At 38.3% G+C, this 20,526-nt stretch overlaps 1 protein-coding gene and 1 pseudogene across 2 annotated transcripts in view; one reads left to right on the top strand and one right to left on the bottom strand.

Annotated features, from left to right (window-relative positions):
- Nucleotides 1–13,178, top strand: part of ATL2 (atlastin GTPase 2) — a 70,021-nt gene extending 56,843 nt beyond the window's left edge. For both annotated transcript variants that reach the window (XM_052647456.1, XM_052647457.1), the window contains exons 5-13: nt 782–832; nt 1,130–1,186; nt 2,247–2,339; nt 4,981–5,119; nt 5,918–6,045; nt 7,127–7,183; nt 8,107–8,178; nt 8,810–9,241; nt 11,364–13,178. In XM_052647456.1, coding sequence (XP_052503416.1) covers nt 782–832; nt 1,130–1,186; nt 2,247–2,339; nt 4,981–5,119; nt 5,918–6,045; nt 7,127–7,183; nt 8,107–8,178; nt 8,810–9,241; nt 11,364–11,483 — 1,149 coding nt within the window. In that variant the 3' untranslated portion in view covers nt 11,484–13,178. The remainder of the gene's footprint in view (nt 1–781; nt 833–1,129; nt 1,187–2,246; nt 2,340–4,980; nt 5,120–5,917; nt 6,046–7,126; nt 7,184–8,106; nt 8,179–8,809; nt 9,242–11,363) is intronic.
- Nucleotides 13,179–19,247: 6,069 nt separating this feature from the next.
- The window catches only part of LOC128055672 (post-GPI attachment to proteins factor 2-like), a 48,486-nt pseudogene continuing 47,207 nt past the window's right edge, over nt 19,248–20,526 (bottom strand).

The following is a 20,526-nucleotide window of genomic DNA, read 5'->3' as shown; positions in this document are numbered from 1 at the left end:
TCACACAGAATCGGACATGACTGAAGTGGCTTACCATACAAGAAGTTATATGTCATTGTATTCAGTTTGAAAACTTAGCCGATTTGATATTTATACTTACTTACTTAATTTACCATCATCAGCTCTGGCCTGTGTGGCTTGCAAAGCCTCCTAAAAATTTGTGAAAAGGGCAAGAGTGCCACCTACTGTTGTGTATGTTGTGTTTTTTGTTTTTTTTTTTAAACAGCTACTACAGTCTGGTAAAATTTTCCTGTTATTTAGACTGAGTTTGCTTAAGTAAAAAGATAATCATATTAGAGTCAGTGGTAGTTGAGGCACCCATGAGTAACTAGAAACTGTATATTGTGAATGCTCCAAGGAGGAATTTGATCTTTGTAGAACTATGCCCTTCACATTCATTCACTTAGAAAAATAGTTGAGGAAATCCTATATTTAAGAAAAAAAAACAAATCATGGCGTAACATTAAAGAAACTTACTACATAAGTGTAAGTATGTAAACGTACAATATAAGTATACTGCATATACTTAAAAAAAAATGTCTGCTGCTTTCTTGGCCCCATATGCATGTATTCCTGGTTTTTACATAGTTTACCACCACTGCTCCCCCCTTAGTGTTTTACAGTTAGGAAAGAACAAATCCTTTTCATCGCTAGTTAAGATAATGACCGAGTCATTCATATGTGTTCAGGTATAAAATAGCCTTCATTTCCAGAAGCAAAGTTATACACAGCTGGGTATTCAAAGTAAAGCACTAATGAAAACCAAATTCTGTTTCAACAGGTATATAATTTGTCTCAAAATATTCAGGAAGATGATCTTCAACACTTGCAAGTATGTATGTCTCAAAGAATGTATGCCAAAGTATTGAAAATTTAATCCTACATTATTGTTACTTTACACCAGTAATCTATAATATTGTATGAAGATTGACTGTTACATGATTTTAAACAGATACATGACTTCTTAACTAAAAGAAATTTTAATGTGTACTTGGTCTTAAAAATTAAATGCTTGGCTTTCAAATGATTTTAAAGGCCCTGACATCTAGTGGTCTGATATAGAACAGCTTTACAGATGTCTTCTTTCAACGTCTTTGGGGGCATTATTTTAAATAATTTGATTTAATAGTTATTTACAGAATACGGCAGACTTGCAATGGAAGAAATCTACCAGAAACCATTTCAGGTAAATTAAGTATTTTATCATTAAAATAAATTTACCTATGAAAAGCTGTTATCTTGTATTTCTGAAGATATAAGAACATTATGCCAAACGTATTTTTAGCAACAGATCCAGCGGAATTGAAACTAATTTATGGTAGAGTCATCACCAACTTAACAGTAGCAATTTACAAGAAAAGAAGAAAACAAAGCTAATTTCAGATAGTTTCTTCTTTGAAATAAGTGGTTTATAAGTTGACATGGTATTACTTGATTAGTTGTGTTATAGTAGGTGAGAATGACTCAACCCTGTTTGCTCATCTGTGTGTGAAGTCTTCCCTGATACGAAAGCATCACTGGTGGTTCTTACTGTTAGTGGATTTACACTAATTCAGCCTCAGTCTTGTCTGGCTCAAGTGATCACTTTTATGAAATATTTGGACAGGTTATGGTGTCATTTTTTGTATATGATAAAATTTACTCTATTTGGCCTATATCTGTTTTTCTGAACTGGGGTAATTTTGCCACCCAGAGGGCATTTGCTGATATTTGGAGACATTTTAGGTTGTCACAGTTTTGGGGAGGAAGTTAATACCATTGGTATTTAGTTTTTAGAGACCAGACATACTGTTCAACATCCTGTAATACATAGGACAAGTGTGTACAGCTAAGAATTATCTGACCCAAAGCATCAATAATGCTGAATTGAGAAATGTAAGCATGTAAAAATAAAAAATTCTGTGAATTATTTGGTCTTTTAATTAGACAATCTTGGCTTAAAATTATGATCTGTATACCCTGATACGTCTTTTGTTTTTTCTTAAAAATCCCTGTGTTATTGCTTGTGGTGACAATATATACAGTAAGTTTCTCAAGTGGATGTAGATTCTTGGTATAGGAGTTGGGAGTGTTACTGGTTTATGTAGTAGGCTCTTGATATAACTGTGAGTAGTAGTAAACCATTTGGTTGCTATAACTTTTGATAAGGATTGTTTCTGGGGAGTAAGGGATGCTTCAGTTGTTAAGGTAGTAATTTTTGGTAAAATTTTATAAGAAATAGTCTATGTTTTTCCTTTTTTCTGTAGACATTAATGTTTTTGATTCGAGACTGGAGTTATCCTTATGAACATTCATATGGTTTGGAAGGTGGCAAACAATTCCTTGAAAAGAGATTGCAGGTAAGTCCCTATTTCTGAGATAGGCGAGCATAAGCACCAAGTCAGGTGAAGGAGTGGGCTGCCTGGACTGCTGCCTAGATCAATGTCTAAGTGTGATCGGGACAAATTGAGTATCCCTGGTTAACCTAGGTAACCCCATATGCAATTGATGAGGTGTAAATTGGTAGCATTCCTGTGAAAGAGGACAGTAGAAATGCCCTTGAATAGAAATTAAGGAACAGATATTTCTCTCCAGAGACATACTGAAGGGACATTTCAATAAATCAGTATTCACAGGATAAGAGTTTGAAGTAGACCAACCTTTTGGTCTGTTCAGATTGCATGCATGTCTCTTTCTGGCCCAGCTGAGCTTCTGAACATTTGAGACAGGCTGGGTAATCTAGTATGCATGCGTTGAACGCAAATGATGTGAGACTTTCTTTCCAAGGAGTATTGTCTCATAGAGTGGCAGCATACAGAGAGCTAGAAAAGGGATCTTAAACATTTATAGCATAGCATTTATACACAGTTCAATTCAGTCGCTTAGTCATGTCCGACTGTGACCCCCATGAACCGCAGCACGTCAGGCCTCCTTGTCCGTCACCAACTCCCGGAGTCCACCCAAACCCATGTCCATTGAGTCAGTGGTGCCATCCAACCATCTCATCCTCCATTGTCCCCTTCTCCTGCCCTCAACCTTTCCCAGCATCAGGGTCTTTTCAAATGAGTAAGCTCTTCACATCAGGTGGCCAAAGTATTAGAGTTTCAGCTTCAACATCAGTCCTTCCAATGAACACGCAGGACTGATCTTTAGGATGGACTGGTTTGATCTCCTTGCAGTCCAAGGGACTCTCAAGAGTCTTCCCCAACACTACAGTTCCACACATACCTCAAAACTGGAACCCAGAAAAGTAACTTGCCTTTGGTCATTTAACAAATTATTGGTAACTGTAACAGGACCCAAATATCGAGATTCTTGTTCTGACCCATGCAAAATGCCTCACCAAGGCAGTCCTGGAAAATAAACTCACCACTATGATCCTTTATTCCTAGAAGTATCCTCCCATGGAAACCCTAAGGTCAAATACTACCCACCTACTGACATCCACAAAAGATACATAAAAATCCCTTTATTCATAAATAGGAGTTTTCTTTCTTTGGGGTAATAAACTTTTGTCTGTTCCCTGTGGAAAGGATGCATTTAGTTTTGCAACCTTATTCAAAGATTGAGGGTATAATATAATTTTTCTTAATCCTAAACTGAGATTAAAACCAAATTCTTATTCTTAGATTATATTAAAGGCATTTCTAGACTGTCAAAGATTTTCATTCATCAGCATTTTCTTTGCTTTGTTAGAAGAAATTGACATGAAGTACATTAGGCATACTAACTAAATTCAGAATTATGACTTCAAAGACAAACGGGTTTTTAAATACATTATTAAATTGATACAGAAAAGTACACAGACCATAAGTATGCACCTTGATGAATTTGTGCAAATTGAGCATAGCCATATAACAACCCAGAAGCACCCACCTCTGTCTACTAACTCCCTCTAGTCCCCAAACCCTTCATTGCTGTTCAGACCTTCAGGAGGCTTTGTTTTTGGACTTTTTATGAAAGAAATCACACATGGTATGTATTCTTTTGTGTCCAGTTTGTTTTGCCCAGTATTACGTTTCTGAGATTAGTTCATATTGTTGCATGTAGTTTAGTTCACTTATTCTCATTGATATTCAGTATTCCATTGTAAGAATAACAATAGTTTTTCCGTTCTACTCTCAATGGAGATTTGGGTAGTTTCCAGGTTTTGTTGATTACTAATAGTACATGTGTTTTAGAATGGTTTTTGAGATGAGTTTAGGAGGGAATATGTGAATTATATTGGGATAAGTAGTTATTAAAAATGTAACTTTAGTATATTCTTCCAGAAAATACATAGCGGTTTCTCTTCTGCAAAAAACTGATGACTAGCATATGTCATAAATAATCATTTGGAATGAGCGCTGAAATCTTAAGGTTCTTTGGAATTTTTAAAGTTCTTTAGACTACACTGGTGTTTTTCACCTTATCTGTTGTTTTGCTCATTGGCTGACCTTTTTATTTATAGGTGGATTAGTACTTTGCTTTCTCTTTGCCATTATAAGTACTTTAAAGATGGGTTTATAAATCACAGTCACACCTGTTGTTCTGGTGTTAGATATTATGATTAATTATTATTTGTATTTATTCATATCCTTGGTAGCTAGTGGGCTTCCCTTGTGACTCAGCTGGTGAAGAATCCGCCTGCAGTGTGGGAGACATGGGTGATTCCTGCCTGGGTTGGGAAGATCCCCTGGAGAAGGGAAAGGCTACTTACTTCAATATTCTGTCTAGAGAATTCCATGGACTGTATAATGCATGGGGTCTCAATGAGCCAGTCACACTTTCACTTTCACTTTGGGTAGCTAACAGGGGAAAAAAATCTCTTGGTTTAGGAGAGGAGGTGGGTCTTACCAAATGGTTAGAAATGGGTCTTTAATAAAATTTTATATTGTCAAAAAACACCCATCTGGAGTAGCATTTGAATTACTGTGCATGCCTGTGAGTATGTGTGTGTACTTAAAAAAAAATTTGTTTTTCTCTTGTTTGCTCCTTTACCCTGTCACCTTCTACCTCCAGGTAAAACAGAATCAACATGAAGAGCTGCAGAATGTAAGGAAGCACATTCACAATTGTTTCTCAAATCTTGGTTGCTTCCTTTTGCCACATCCTGGTCTTAAAGTTGCAACTAATCCTAGTTTTGATGGGAGATTGAAAGGTGGGAATTCCCATTCTTGTTAAAATCAGAACTCAAGTTGTAGAGACTGAAAGTTTAAAAAAAAATATATATATATATATGGTTCCTTAAAATTTCTCTTATACTGGAGGATATTTCGATGCATTGTTAATGAAGTGATTGTAGTGCTCTCTGCGGTCTTTCTAGCTTTCCATTGGTTTGTTGCAAATACCTAGCATATTGATTAACAGATTTTTTAATGTCTGTTGCTCAGCACTGATGTCCTAAAAATACTGAAGGAACATTTCAGTATTTCATCTGATTGCAGTCTGCTAAAAAGCATTACCAATATATTGTATTGATATAATTAGATTTAAGTCTGTTTCGGGGTGATGGTATAATTTTCTGTGTATGTTTTAGGGTTATTTTGAGCATGATAGCAGAAGACTTGAGGATTAACAAAACTTTAACAGTATGGCTAGAAAAACAAAATTTAGTTTTAATATTTAATACAGTTTCATGAATTGCCTGCCATTTGGAAAGGATAGTTTACTTAAAATACTTGATGTGGAATTTGTTTTGATAGTTCACAGTTGTGTTTATTATTTGAGCTGACAGAATTATTGGAAGATGAAGAAAATGGGGTACTAGAGTTGGGGGGGGGCATTATATTTTTTCCTAGGAGATGTGTCAGTATGACAGGTTTGGATGAGTTTTTTTAAATGAATCTATACTTAAGTATCATACTCTTGTTTTATAAAATAGAATCTCATTAGCTCTTACCAATGGTGACTTTTTTTTTTTTTTTACTAATATGTTGACTAATTTCATGCCCATCAGATATTGATGAAGAGTTTAAACGAGAGCTTCGAAATCTGGTTCCCTTGCTCCTTGCCCCAGAAAATTTGGTAGAAAAAGAGATAAGTGGATCTAAAGTCACTTGTAGAGATCTTGTAGAATACTTTAAGGTAGGAAAATGCTTACATTAAATGACTTTGTGTAAGTTAGAAATATAGTTGACTTAAAACTCATTTGTGTGTTATAAAAATTTCTCATCTGTATTTTAAAGCAATTAGGTAAAATTTATAATTTTTTTTTGCCTTGAATTGGATGTATCAATATTTTAGAATATTTAAGATTGTAGCAGACAACATGTATCTTCTACACAGTGATTTTATTTGTTTATACAGTTACCCTACTTTTTCTCCAGCCCTGATATGCACAGAAGAACCATTCATAATATTATAATACCACTCTATCATTTGAAAATGATAATAGATATTGGGAGCATAATTCTGCATCTTGAGTTCTCATAAAAAACCTCTCAGAGTCTGAGTACTTGATGAGAGCCTTTGAAAGTTATCAAAAGTGGGTTCTGAGCTCAAGTAAATTATTCATAGATTTTTTTTTTCCCCCCTCTGCTCTCTAGTCTTTATAACTTGCTTGCCAGAGCAAGGCCACTGTTGAGGGTTGTGATTATTTGTAGTAGTTGTAGATGGATGGGAAAATACAGTTAATGAAAGAGGGCATTTTTGTGTTATTTAATGGACACTTGATCACTTTCATATTATCTTTGTTTAGTTATGAAATAATTTAAGAGTCAGATGAAAGTTGAGATGAAAGATTCCTATATGGAACTTACTTAATAATTTTCATCTTTCTTACTCTTAAACCACAAAGTAAAATACTGAGTTAAAATGTTTTGTTACATATTTATTTGAAACATTGGCAGTTTGGCAGTAGGAGAGAATTGTGGATTTCTTTTCATAGAGTAGATGGCATTTTATATGTAACTTTAAATATGAAACAACTTTTCTGCCAAGTTGAAGTTATATTTAGAGAGATTTCTCTAGGATATTATTTTGCAACACACATTTTTAATAATGTTGAGAATAGGGTTAACTTTTTTGGAATGAAAGTATATGATTTTTAAAGCTTCGACTTTTCCTTTTAATAATGTGAATCATTTTTCTATCTATTGATGTTTCTTTGGGGATATGGAGCCAAAGTGCATAACCTATCAATATAATGAGTCTTCTGTATTTTTAGGCTTACATTAAAATTTATCAAGGAGAGGAACTTCCACATCCAAAGTCCATGCTTCAGGTAGTGTGTATGTTGTACATACATTTATGTATGAGGGAGAAAAAAAAATCTGCTTTAGAGAGAAATGCTGGAAATGGGGTGGTGCTTCTTTGCATGCAAATGCATTTTAGATACTTAAGGCATGGGTCCTGAAGTTTTTGAGTTTTTGTAACTACAGATTGCAGACCTTGTACCCACACAGTACCTTCATAGAAATGAAGGTCCTTGGTGCTTTCTCTTCAGTTGCTCAAGAAATGTAGGAAAATTTCTGTTTCAGAAGATAGCTTGATGTGGGCCTTGCTGAACCAAGCTGCTTCTGTTCTCTGGGTCTTTGACAATGAATGTTGTTTGAAATAGGCTTATTTTCCTCTTTATTTTAATGAGTGACAGCTACTTCTAGTGATTATAGTTTTGTTGTTTTTCTTTTTTTCTTTTAAAAAGGTATTCTTTAGGGGCAATGTTATTTTAACCTGTTTCATTTTTTAAAAAATTGCTACTTTGGGCAATTTCCTAATTTTATAGTGGATTAAACTGTTGTTTCATAAAATCCATGTAGTAAACAGTTTTGTGGATTTAAAAATGTATCCTGTGTCATACTGATTATGAGAGAAAGGACCATATGATTATTCTTAATTCTTTGCACCTGGAGACGGGACATATATTAGGGCTGTATTTATTTAATTCTCTTGTAATTTCCTGGGCATATGTGTTCTATTCTGCAAACTCACTCTAACAAATCTAAACAAAACAAAATTAGTCAGGTAGTCCTATTAGAAGCAGTTACTATATCCTTTATAATAGTGTTTCCTCCATTAGAAGGGAAAACTGGAAGTTGATAATATTTTTCTCCAACTTGGTCACTGTACATAATTTATTGTCTTAATCAGCATTTACAGTCATCAGATATTTCACATAAAGTTGGCACATTTTACTTTATTTTTTAGGCAACAGCTGAAGCCAATAATCTTGCTGCAGTAGCAGGAGCAAGAGAGATCTATTGCAAAAGCATGGAGCAGGTTGGTGACTGACATTTATATTAGCACTAGAGTGAGAAGATTTTTATATTTAAAATCATTGAACCAATTCGTACTGCTTACACATTGTCACGTTACATCATTCCCAAATTTTCTTTTATCATCTCTACTGAAAATAAACAAGATTATAATTTCCATCGTTAGAGTGCAGGATGAGAGTAGTAAGTTATTACATAGACCGCACTAAAATATTTTTTGACACATGATTCAGAGTGCTATTATCAGTAGCTTCTGATGTTAGTAACATTGTCCTAAGACCAATAGCAATTTCTGTGCTAGGCTTGCTAATTCACATATTCAAGTACCTTTTTTATGTGTTACACCTCTTAACCCACTTTCTTGCCAGCAGTCCTTTTTGGTGTATTGCTGGGTCAGCTGACATCAATACAGATTGTAGTGTAATTCTTTTTGTCTTTATTGGTATATAGTTAATTGGGAAAATTTATTTTGCCTGAGTCAGTTAAATATATAAGAAATGCGTGGGTTTTGATGACGTGTATAGTATTACAAACAAATTTAAAACTAAACCATGTAGATGGTTTAACTTCACTGATGGAATTTCTTTCAAGTGTGACTTATTTCCAGCATGTAATCTGTCCTACTGTCTGCACAGGTATGTGGTGGGGACAAGCCTTACATTGCACCTTCAGATCTGGAGCGAAAACACCTGGATCTTAAGGAAGTGGCGATTAAACAGTTTCGTTCAGTGAAAAAAATGGGTGGAGATGAATTCTGCCGTCGTTATCAGGACCAGCTTGAGGCTGAAATTGAAGAAACCTATGCAAATTTTATAAAGCACAATGATGGCAAAAATATCTTCTATGCTGCTCGTACCCCTGCCACACTGTTTGCAGTCATGTTTGCTATGTATATAATCTCAGGACTGACTGGCTTCGTTGGCCTAAACTCTATAGCCGTCTTGTGTAACCTTGTCATGGGGTTAGCACTGACGTCTCTTTGTACTTGGGCATATGTTAAATACTCTGGGGAGTTCAGAGAAATTGGAACAGTGATTGATCAGATTGCTGAAACACTATGGGAACAGGTTGGTATCTATCTTTTGGTTTTTCAGTGACTAATCTTATCCTTGTGGCTCCCCACCCCTCCTCCAGTCCCCCATTCCCCACCCTCACCCCCAATATTTCCACAACTACTTTTTCTTTGTATGGAGAATGGCAAAAGGATATTTTCTGTTTTGTTTAGATGCATAATCTGAATATATATAAACTGAAGTTTTTTTTCCTTTAAAGTTATAGTGTGCTTTGGTTGACTTATATCTGTAATACTCTGGATAGTTTCTTAGTTATAGGCCTGATTATACCAGACAAGTGGGCAGGACCAGAGTCTTTAAGGATTCCCCCCCTCCCCCCCTTTTTTTTGAGAAAAGAAAATATCAGTGCAAGAGTTATGAAGGAAAGGAAATAAGTTTGGAAGTAGAGTTCTTTTGAAGTTTCTTACTAGGATTGATAAGAAGCAATGCATGCCTATATTCCAGGAAAAATGGGTGATATTCAGGTCTTCATTGCCTTCCATGAAGATAGTAGTGGTTTACTGATGTACTTACTACAAAGAACAATCTTATAGGGAATTCTTACAGTGAATAATCTTTGACTTCTGTACTACGGAAATGCTAATGAGCAAAGCAAAGTACCACAGTGAGCCAGCTTTTCTTAATCATAATCTGTTGCCTCAACCAGAATTCAAATCATGATTTTTTACCTCAAACCAGAATTCAAAGTTGGGCCTGACAAGTATCTACTAAGGACAGCCTTGTTGTGTATCAGCCAACTGTTGTCTGATATTGCCTGTGTTCAGAAAATTCCACTTAAGGATATTGTCATTAAAATGATCATCATGAAATACCTGAGCATCATATCAAGAATGAAAGCTACAGTTATTACTGATGGACAATATAAAAGGCGTTTTCAGATACCATTTCTGGGCCAATGAAGTATTGGGCTTACTTGAAGATTTAAGATAATGTGGGTCCATGCTGGTTTTGGTTTTAAAGTCAAAGATTGAAGAAGTTGATTGATGCTGATTTTTCTACTAATAATGTCATTATTATTTTATACAGTGGCCCATTATATTAATTTGCATTTTATATTTCTTTAGAGAAATGCTCTATTCAGATCTGATTTGGAAGCTTATGTCTGGATATTTATTAAATTTTTATATCTTTAAAAAGTTCATTCTTTATATTCCTCTGATATGTTCTGACAGAAGATGGATTAAAAGTTATCACAACCTAAAAAAAAAGAAAGCTATCACAGCATCACTTAAAGTATTATCTACTTTAAAAGTGTTGAATCATTATTAATTTTCTGCCACATGGAATTTCAGTAATAGTACAGTGTCTTTTGAAAATCAGTCATCTCCAGTACAGCACTGATTCTAGGACTTTAGAGGTGCCACTATCACAAAACAAGTCAACGGAAGAATCTGAAGTGTGTACAGTTATTTTTAGTATAGTCGAGGTAAGATGATCAGTAGGCGGAAGGTCTGTGCAGTGTCAACAAACCTTGTCTAAATTTTTTTGCATTTCTCTTTTCTTCTGCTTCAGAGGAGTCCCAGGAAGGTGAGAAACTATGAAGTCTCAAGTTTTTATAGTCTTAATTAAACTCTTTAAATTCAAGGCCCTCTGAGTCATTCTCCTAACGAATCACTCCATGTTTTAGGTGTTTTCCAAACTGTTCGAAGTTACTAGACGTCGAATGGTTCATCGTGTTCTTTCGTCAGCACAGCGACAGAGACTGTCATCCAACAATAACAAGAAGAAAAATTAGACAGTATTTTTAACTTTTTTCCCTATCTGAAGTGTTCACACTTATACATGTAGGACAATAAGCAGGACCGTCTGGGCCGGTCTGCATAAATGCTGTATACATACCAGATTTGATGCTGCATATAGGGTATGGAATTGCACATCCATCTCATAGGAATTGTAATGGTTTGAATAGGAGGAAAGTAATTTTTGTTACATTATAAAATGTCTAACTGCATTATTTGTAGCATCATAACTTTTTTTTGGGAGAAGCATCTTTTTATTTCCCACATTCCTGGTTATTTTCTTCATTGCTTTGAATTGAATTTTTATATCTATTTTTATATGTAACTCTTTTTTTACCTCATGTTTTTATTTGTTTTGCACATTTCTCATACCACAGGTATTGAAGCCCCTGGGTGATAATTTGATGGAGGAAAACATAAGGCAGTCTGTAACAAACTCTATCAAAGCAGGCCTGACTGACCAGGTGTCTCATCATGCCAGATTAAAGACAGACTGACACTTCATCTCCTCATGGACTCCACTCTCCCTTTTTTTCATGCTTGCTGTACAATGAGAACTCAAATAAAAATAAACCAAAGTTTACAATCAACTGTAGAAGTAGTTTAGCATAACTGGCTTCACAGATGGCTGCCACAGAGTGTGAAATTGTTTGTTGGTTTTAAGCATTCTGTTCATGGCTCCTGAGACATGATGATTGGCTGAGGAGCATTAGTTTATCATGCACACTGGTGCCATGTTTAATTCTTTTTTTTTCTTCTTTGATGTTAGTGAAATTTGTCTTATGTAAAAGGATATTTCAGGGAAATATTTTAAGAAATCTATTTAGAGTCTTTTTAACACAGTGTCCCATTGAAATTTTAATTTTTAGAGAAGTTATGAATCACTGTAGCAAGATTCAGATTGGAATGACAATGAAGCCTTTATTGAGCCACGACATTAAAAGTATATATTGCTTTACTGCCTTCAATACCAGTATTACATAAATGCATGTATCAGAAATTTCACAGAAATTACACAACTCTTGTAGCTAAGAAAGTGATTCTGAAGTGTACATTTGTCTTGCCTTTTTAAATTTATAAACCTGCCCTAAAACGAGATGCGTATCTCGGAAACTAAACTGTCTTTATGCGGTTTAGTCTTCATGTACATAAAATATGCCATTAATTTTATTGGGGGAGAAATTCCATCCAAAAATGTTGCCTACAGCTATGAGTTAAGAGTGTCTGTACAGTGTGTAGCTTTTATTTTCTAAAATCACAGATAGGGCATGTATATGAATTATAAATATATAAATACAATTTTGTATTAAAAGTTTTGTAGTTTATGGCAAAATCTGGTTCTGTGGTAGGCTAATGAGTACAGTCCCTGTGAAGGAATGTTTGTGGCTCATGTCAGTGTATGAATGCATAGACAATTTGAAGTTTTTGATACATTTGTGATATTTATCTTCTTGAGCACTGCAATCTCACTCCCCACCCCACCCCCCACCCTCGAGGGAATTCAATGGGAATGTTTATCGTGACTTTGTCCTCTGTTGCATTTTAAAGTTATTTTCTGTAATTTATTTTCAGTACATAATTAAAAATTTGTTGCATATATAAAGTAGAACTTGTGATTTTTTTAAAGGAATTCTTCAAATATGTATTCCATTACATAAACCTATTTGTTTATACTGAAAAGAGCATGAGTGAGGAACACCCATGTGAGAGCTGTAAGCTATTGTACCTCGAAGCTAAGCTTGTAAACAGTTATTTTTCTGTGTCTGTCTCTGTCAGGGAAAACTTGTGATTAGCTAGGGGATTTATTAATTTTTGTTTCTCTCTCTTTTTTCTGGTATATGTAAGGCTAACATTTTGCAGTACTTTTGTAGCCTTTTCTGTGAACACCTGTTTAAAGCACCTAGTTTGGTTTTTAAGTGAGGAGAACTCAGATGTTGAGTTGCATGGCCGAAAGCTCAAAATTTACTTTGGTATATATCTGCCCCCTCCCGCTTCAAGTCCTATTTTTATATGGATTGTGTTTGTTTCCATCTATTAGTAAACTGCTACCAACTCATCTGTTCTTTAAGAGAATCCACCTGAAAAGTGTCTTATTTCTTTTACTATGTTTTATGAATGTTGTGGACTGTTTTTATGAATGGGAAAAAATAAAAAGTTTGTTGTATAATAGCAACTCTTCTGAAATTAAAGAGACACAGGTAACTGTTTTTTGTTTTGTTTTGTTTTTTAACAAAAGAATTGTGAAATCTAGACCATTGGATTTCTTAATATTTCTTGTTGGAAAAAGTATTTTCCCAAAGATACAATTCTATTAAGGATTCCAAGAAAGTACTTTGGTTTCAGCTGGAAGACTGAATATTGTTAAGCAAGAAGCAGTAAAAGGGATTAAAGACAATTTCAAACTGTTTACTGAAATAATTTTGGTGTTAGTATATTTTCTGTGGTATAATTTTTTAGTAATTTATATTACAAGGTTTTTTTTTTTTTTTTTTTTTAAGCAAACTGTCTTCCTCATTAAGATATAAATAACTTCTTTGGAAGAGATAGTAATTTGTGACCCTACTATTGAGTATGCCTTATATATTTCTCGTGAAAATAGTCATCCTTGCTTCATTAAGTATATTCTGCTTGTGAAATGGAGTAGCTGTAATTTTTGAGAATTTATATTATTTGGTGAACTTTCATTAGTCATTTTACTTCCAGAAATGGGTGGCTTGAGCAGTTACTCTTGCTGTAGGTGTGACTGCTGCTGGAATTTGTTACAGTGTTGCATTATTGCAGGGTTAAACCGTTTTTTTGGGTGGACTTAACTGGGTTAAGAACCTATTGAGAATATATCGTAAAATTCCAGAAAGCACTATAACGTTACTGTTAATGGTTCCCTTAGGTCAAAATGGGCTCAGAAAGTTTTTAAGCAATTGCTTAGTCTTTTGGCTTTCCAGTTAGCTGTTTCTTTGCCACTGTGGGTTGCCTGGGTCTGTTGCACACATTTTTAGGTTTCAGCAGTTTCATTCTTGGCGTGAGGTTTTTTTTCCTACTTTGACCAGGATTGCTCTGTGCACCTAAATGTTTTTCCATTTGTGTCCTAGTTGTGAGGTGATGGCGAACGTCGGCTTGGAGAGCTGGCAGCTGTTCCTGGCAGCCATCTACTTGGCCAGAATTTCCTCATCAAATGACTGTGTTGGATTCAGTCTGGAGCCTTTGTCAGAAAGGGAACTTAACTTTGGGGAATTCTTGGCTTTTGGCAAACAAAGCTACATGAGGGCTTTCTCATGCAGGACAGAGAAATGCCACCTTCTCTACCTAAGTCTTTTATCAGATTTTAGGAATTTCTCCTCTCCAGATTTGCAGTTTGCCGAAATTTAGGATGAGGAATTGATCTACCCTTGACATACTTGAGGGCCATACAGCTCCAGTTAACATTCTTCAGTGAAAGCTAGGAGCTGACCAGGTCAAAAGTGCCTGAAGAGGAGTGTAAAAAAAGCTTAGGAGAAAGGGGGGAATCACAGCCTTCATATAGTCAATCAAGCACTTGCACATACATTAGTACTTTCTGTTCAACCGTCGTGTGGTAGGAAACCACTTAAAAAAAAAAGCTGTCTCGGGTGTCTCAGGATTGCAAACCAGGATTCTGCCACTCCACACCAGGGGTTTGAGTCAGTGGAAAGTTTCAGACAGACGAGTGATATTCATAACTCACAACTGTCTTAGCTGCATTTTAAAATTACTAAAGGTGGACAAAGATTTTGTTAATACTGAAGCAAGGTGAAAATGACCCATAATACTAGGTTTAAAAAGTGGTATTAAGCAAGTAGTGGAAATCTCTCTGTCCTTTTGATTGTATGTGCCAGAGGTAACCATATAGTTGGTGTGTGTGCTATGGAAAACTTCCCCTGTGCTTATTGACACATCTTTATGTATGCATAAAACATGGTTTTTATTTTACACAAAAATAGAATTACCCTGTACATTATACATTTTTCCTATACAACACTGACCTTTTCTTGGGCCATTAAGTAATTCTTCAGTGCTCATGCAGTTGCCTTGACCCTTCTGAGGGTCGATGGGGTTTTGAGGAGAGAGCCTAGACCTTGGACCTTACTTTTTATGCCATTCTGCCCCCTACCACAGGACTGGGGAGAGAAGAAGCAGGTACTATAGAAAATTTGTACACCGTTTTGTTTGTCCATCTGCTGACTCTATTTGGCCAATTGACTAATAACTACTTCCTGAAGCTTGTCCATACTTTGATGGGGTGTGGGGGTCATCTGGACTGTGATTTGTGTGTGTACTCTGTCATGTCTGACTCTATGCAACCCCATGGACTGTAGGCCACCAGGCTCGTTTGTCCGTGGGATTTCCAGGCAAGAATACTGGAGTGGGGTTGCCATTTACTTCTCCAGGGGATCTTCCTGACCCAGGGATTGAACCCAAATTTTCCTGCATTGGCAGGCAGATTTTTTACACTGTACCACCTGGGCTGTTATTTAAATAACAATTTTAAACTTTCTGAAAGTTTATATGGCGAACAATGTGGTTATTGTGGAGTAAAATGGTTCTGTAGCTACTGACAGCAAGAAAGGTCATCTAAAATGTCATAGTTTAGACTTTGCAATCGCAAAATGTGAAGACTAAATGCTTGGGTGACCTGGAGCTGGAAGAATACTTGAATTTAAACTCGGGAGGGGAAAGGAGATGAACCTTGGGGTTATAACAGCTTTGTTCCTCGCACCACCACCTCCAAGCTTTGTGAACTTGGGCCAACGCTTAGGTAACAGTTGAGCCTCACTTTCATCTATTAAACGGAGATAATACCTACCTCTCAGGGTTGTTAGGAAAATAGAATGAGAACATAAAATCCTCATAGGCATTCTTTTGAATCCCTTTTATGGGGGATGATATTTGTGAAACGTGCATCTGTCTTACAAATCATACCTACTCTTTAATTTTATACTCTCTGCTTTCTGAAGAGAATAACCATGATGACTCTTGGAGGGTGATAGTCTTTGTGGAGAAAAACATTATCAGGAGTTCCTTTCCTCAACAGGACTAAGTTCCTTGGAAAGTAGAAACATCTTTTAGCCTTTCACATTGTCTAGTATTTTTCTTTATACATGGTAAATGCTCAGAATATTTGAACATGGGCTGGGCTGGTCAACTGCATCCCTTCACCCACTTTCTGTACTTAAACATCCACTGTATGAGCTATACCATCTGCTGTGGATGGCAAGGTGGGTATGTGGCAAATATGGCTTAACGCTCAACCTTCAGAAAACGAAGACTGTGGCATCTGGTCCCATCACTTCATGGGAAATAGATGGGGAAACAGTGGAAACAGAAGCAGAGACAATACTTTGCCAACAAAGGTCCGTCTAGTCAAGGCTATGGTTTTTCCAGTGGTCATGTATGGATGTGAGAGTTGGACTGTGAAGAAAGCTGAGTGCCAAGGAATTGATGCTTTTGAACTGTGGTGTTGGAGAAGACTCTTGAGAGTCCCTTGGACTGCAAGGAGATCCAACCAGTCCATTCTGAAGGAGATCAGCCCTGGGATTTCTTTGGAGGGAATGATGCTAAAGCTGAAACTCCAATACTTTGGCCACCTCATGCGAAGAGCTGACTCATTGGAAAAGACCCTGATGCTGGGAGGGATTGGGGGCAGGAAGAGAAGGGGACGACAGAGGATGAGATGACTGGATGGCATCACTGACTCGATGGATGTGAGTCTGAGTGAACTCCGGGAGTTGGTGATGGACAGGGAGGCTTGGCGTGCTGTGATTCATGAGGCCGCAAAGAGACATGACTGAGCGACTGAACTGAACTGATGGACCCCTAAGTATCAGTGGTTGTATTATTCCACCTTGGCCTCAAAATAAGGAACCATGATTATTAACTAAATCTCATAACTGAGGAAGTGAGGGTAGGCTACCCTTAGGGATTTGGATTATCTTTAGAATTTATACTGATCGAATGCAGCTTCTTCAGAGAAGGCAATGGCACCCCACTCCAGTACTCTTGCCTGGAAAATCCCATGGATGGAGGAGCCTGGTGGGCTGCAGTCCATGGGGTCGCTAAGAGTTGGACACAACTGAACGACTTCACTTTCACTTTTCACTTCGATGCATTGGAGAAGGAAAATGGCAACCCACTCCAGTGTTCTTGCCTGGAGAATCCCAGGGACGGGGGATCCTGGTGGGCTGCCGTCTATGGGGTCGCACAGAGTCGGACACGACTGAAGTGACTTAGCAGCAGCAGCAATGCAGCTTCTTAAGTATCTGCTCTTTGTGTGTGTGTGAATGTATAAATTTATAAAGTTTCTGGAAAAACAAGTGCGTGATTACTTAAACTGACATACAAATTTTATTTCTGAAACTCTAGCTGTAAAAAGTCATTTCAAATTAAGTGTCTACTCTTAAATTCTTAGAGAACTGGATTTATAGACCTGCACAGTAAGGAGATAAGAGTGTCTCTAGGAATGCTAACTGCTTAAAACAGAGGGGAGAGCTGTTCTGTTAGTGTTGAAGGTTTTACAGGAGATAAGAAAACCAAATTAATACATTTAGCCTCTAAATACCGCTGGTGCTGATGTACTACTAATCTTGGGGTGGCTATTTTAACCTCAGTCTTTGATAGAGGAGTTATCTGAGACTCACAGAGGTTGGCCACTTTTACCAAACGGTTTATAAAACGGTTCTGGGATTGGAAGCCAGGTGTACTGGCTTTAGAGTCTAGATAGCCAGAAACTACCCTCCCTATTGCACTGTTGTGAAGAATAAACAGTCCTGCACAGGCAGGGCAAGGGAGAAGGAAAGAGGTCAACAGTAAGGAGGAGCGCAGCAGTGGGCTGGTTGGGTTCCAGTGTAGGAGGTGGTTGTAGGGTGGAGAAGGATGGAGTGGTGGGAGAGAAAGTTGTGAAGACCCTGGTCAGGTTATGAAGTCCTTTTACAGACTACATAGAGGGACTTGGCATGTAGATGTTAAGGATACATGGGTGATTCTTAGAAAAGAAAAATGGAGGCAGTCAGTTAACGGCTTTAACTGTCTTTGTTTCTCAAAGTTCGGTTTTAGTTTTAAATCAGTCACCTGGAAGTGCTTGTTTTAAATGCACATTGTTGCCCCACTCCACATTGTAATGAACTCGAATCTGTATTTCTATAGGCCTCTCAGATCATTCTGATGTATACTGGAGCTTAATATCCAGTATTTTGAGAAGTAGGGTAATCAACTTCTGGGTTTTTTTTTCCCTTTGGCAATTAAAAAAAATTTGTTTTCCTTTGAAATAGAATGTACAACCAAAAGAGCACAGGGCTTGAGGCAGTAGGAAGGATGGGGGGACACCAGAGCCCATTCTGGGATAGGAATTTGTGCCTCTGATCCCTCTACCTGACACCTTTGCCAAGGAGGAAGGGTCTGTAAGCCAGAGATTATAGAAGGAGCAGGTCCTGCTTTAGGTACAGAACACCACCTCCACAGCAAGAAGCACAGACTGGCAGAGCCTTTGGAAATCAGACAGCTCCCCCACTCCCCTTCATCCATGCAGACATACAGAAGCTCAGATAGGGAAGTGTGTGCTAAGTCCCTTTAGTTGTGCCTGACTGCAACCCTGTTGACTGTACCCACCAGGCTCCTCTGTGGGATTCTCCAGGCAAGAATACTGGAGATTTTTGCCATTTTCTTCTCCGCTGGATCTTCCTGACCCGTCCAGGGATTGAACTCATGTCTTGTATGTCTCCTGCATTGGTAGGAGGCTTCTTTACCACTAGTGCCACCTGGGAAACCCCTAGATAGGGAAGGGCACACAACAAATCAGAGGTGAAGTCAGGACTAGGACACCTGGGCAATCTTAGCAGAGAACTGTGGTCACAGGCCTGCATGTCCGGAGCAGATCATCAGACACGCAAGTCAAGTGAATGACCCTGTGGCGAGAAATGGCTGTGGTTTCCTGGTAGCAGTGTGGTCCCTGACCTCAGCGAGAGGTTGCTATATAAAGGCCAAGAATGGGATCATGGTTATGAACCTCAGGACTTTTTTTAGCACCAAAGGGTGGAGCTCTCTGGCCAGCTCAGCTTCTGAAGGTTTCTCAGGAACTGGTGGTGCTGCCTGAAGGCCCCTGTGCCTTCACCTGGGGTGGGGGAAAGGAGAAGCCCTCAGGGCTGGGTGAAGCCTTGTCCTGGTCCCAGCACGGACATAGATGGTGAGAGCAGGTCAGAGTGGTATTTGTTAGTTTCTGGGCAGTGGGCCTCGTCTCCAACAGGAGAGAGGGCTTAGAACCGTTTTTCCTCAGGCTGGCTGAGAGGTAACCAGCAGCTCTTTGTTCTGGAAGTGCCACCAGGCTGCCATGTTGGTTAGGACAGCGGTGTACCCTAGGATGGCAAAAATGGTGGGTACTCCAGCCTCACGATACATGTACCGGAAGTAGACCGCTGGCGGCCTGCAGAAGATGGAGTCGATGAAGAGCTGCTGTTTCCGGCTGTCGGACTTGCGAGCCTCTTGGCTTACTGTGCGCTTCCTGGTCCGCCGTCAGAGTGCAGGTGAGGAGCCTGTGACAGGGAGGAGGCCCTGAACACAGTGGAAGCGTTTTCGGGCACGCTGAAGTCCCCGGGAGAGGAGACGCAGGTGAACACTAGGAGCGTGAGGTTCTCCACGAGGCTGAGGCTGGAGCGGAGCTGGTAAAGCGGGCACTAGCCCGGACACGGGAGGCGGAGCTGAGGGAGTGGTTCCGGTAGGCGAAGGCCACCGAGACGTGGGGCGCCGAGTGCAGGCCGGGGCAGGGCCCGGGCACCTCTCGGCCGATGGCTGAGCTCACTGACGGAAGATAGCTGGGCACCCCACAGTGTGGGGCCCTAATCTCCTTTAAGTGGAAGAGCAGAGACCAGGACCCAGAAGAGGAAGGCGACAGTGGCCTGCCGACCGTGACCGGGCCAGCAGGGGGAAGTGGAGCCGGACCAGGGTCCTATGCCGGTCCAGCGACAGCGGGACCTGGTACCTCTTGTCACACCCAGGCTGTGGTGGCGGGGAGGCAGGCTGGGAGCCAGGAGCACCCCGGGGATACTCAGACCCGGCCCAACTCTGCTGTTTTTATACTAACTAGGAAAGCGTCCTGCAGAGAACTGAAATTGTGTTCTTTGGAAAGGATAGCAATTGACAGTAGATTAAAAGTACATTCTTCATATGAAAGTGAATATTGTCTCTCCCAAATTACAGACCTATTTTTAGCCTTAGACCTTCTTTTTTGTTTTTGTGTTTTCGTTTTTGTTTTTTTGTTCAAGACGTGAAAGGGATTAAGTCATGACTGTACAGTAAATCCTCAAGTAATGTCAACAGTTGAGGAAAGTAGATTGGTTTAACTACCTCACCTCCATTTAGTTTTCATGCCAAAGGGAATAATTTTCCCTTCTCTTTTTTATTTTTAAGTTATGAAAGTATGATAACACATTTACAGGAGACTTGGAAAATACAGAACAAGGTTACATATAGTTCCACTGTATATTATTTTTTAAGTAGATGAATTAAGACTTTTAGATGGAATTTCAATATCAACCT

Source organism: Budorcas taxicolor, chromosome 11 (assembly GCF_023091745.1).
Source record: "Budorcas taxicolor isolate Tak-1 chromosome 11, Takin1.1, whole genome shotgun sequence".
Classification (NCBI taxonomy): Eukaryota; Metazoa; Chordata; class Mammalia; order Artiodactyla; family Bovidae; genus Budorcas; species Budorcas taxicolor.
Note: the sequence above shows the minus strand (reverse complement) of the source record. Positions and strands in the feature narration are given on the sequence as shown.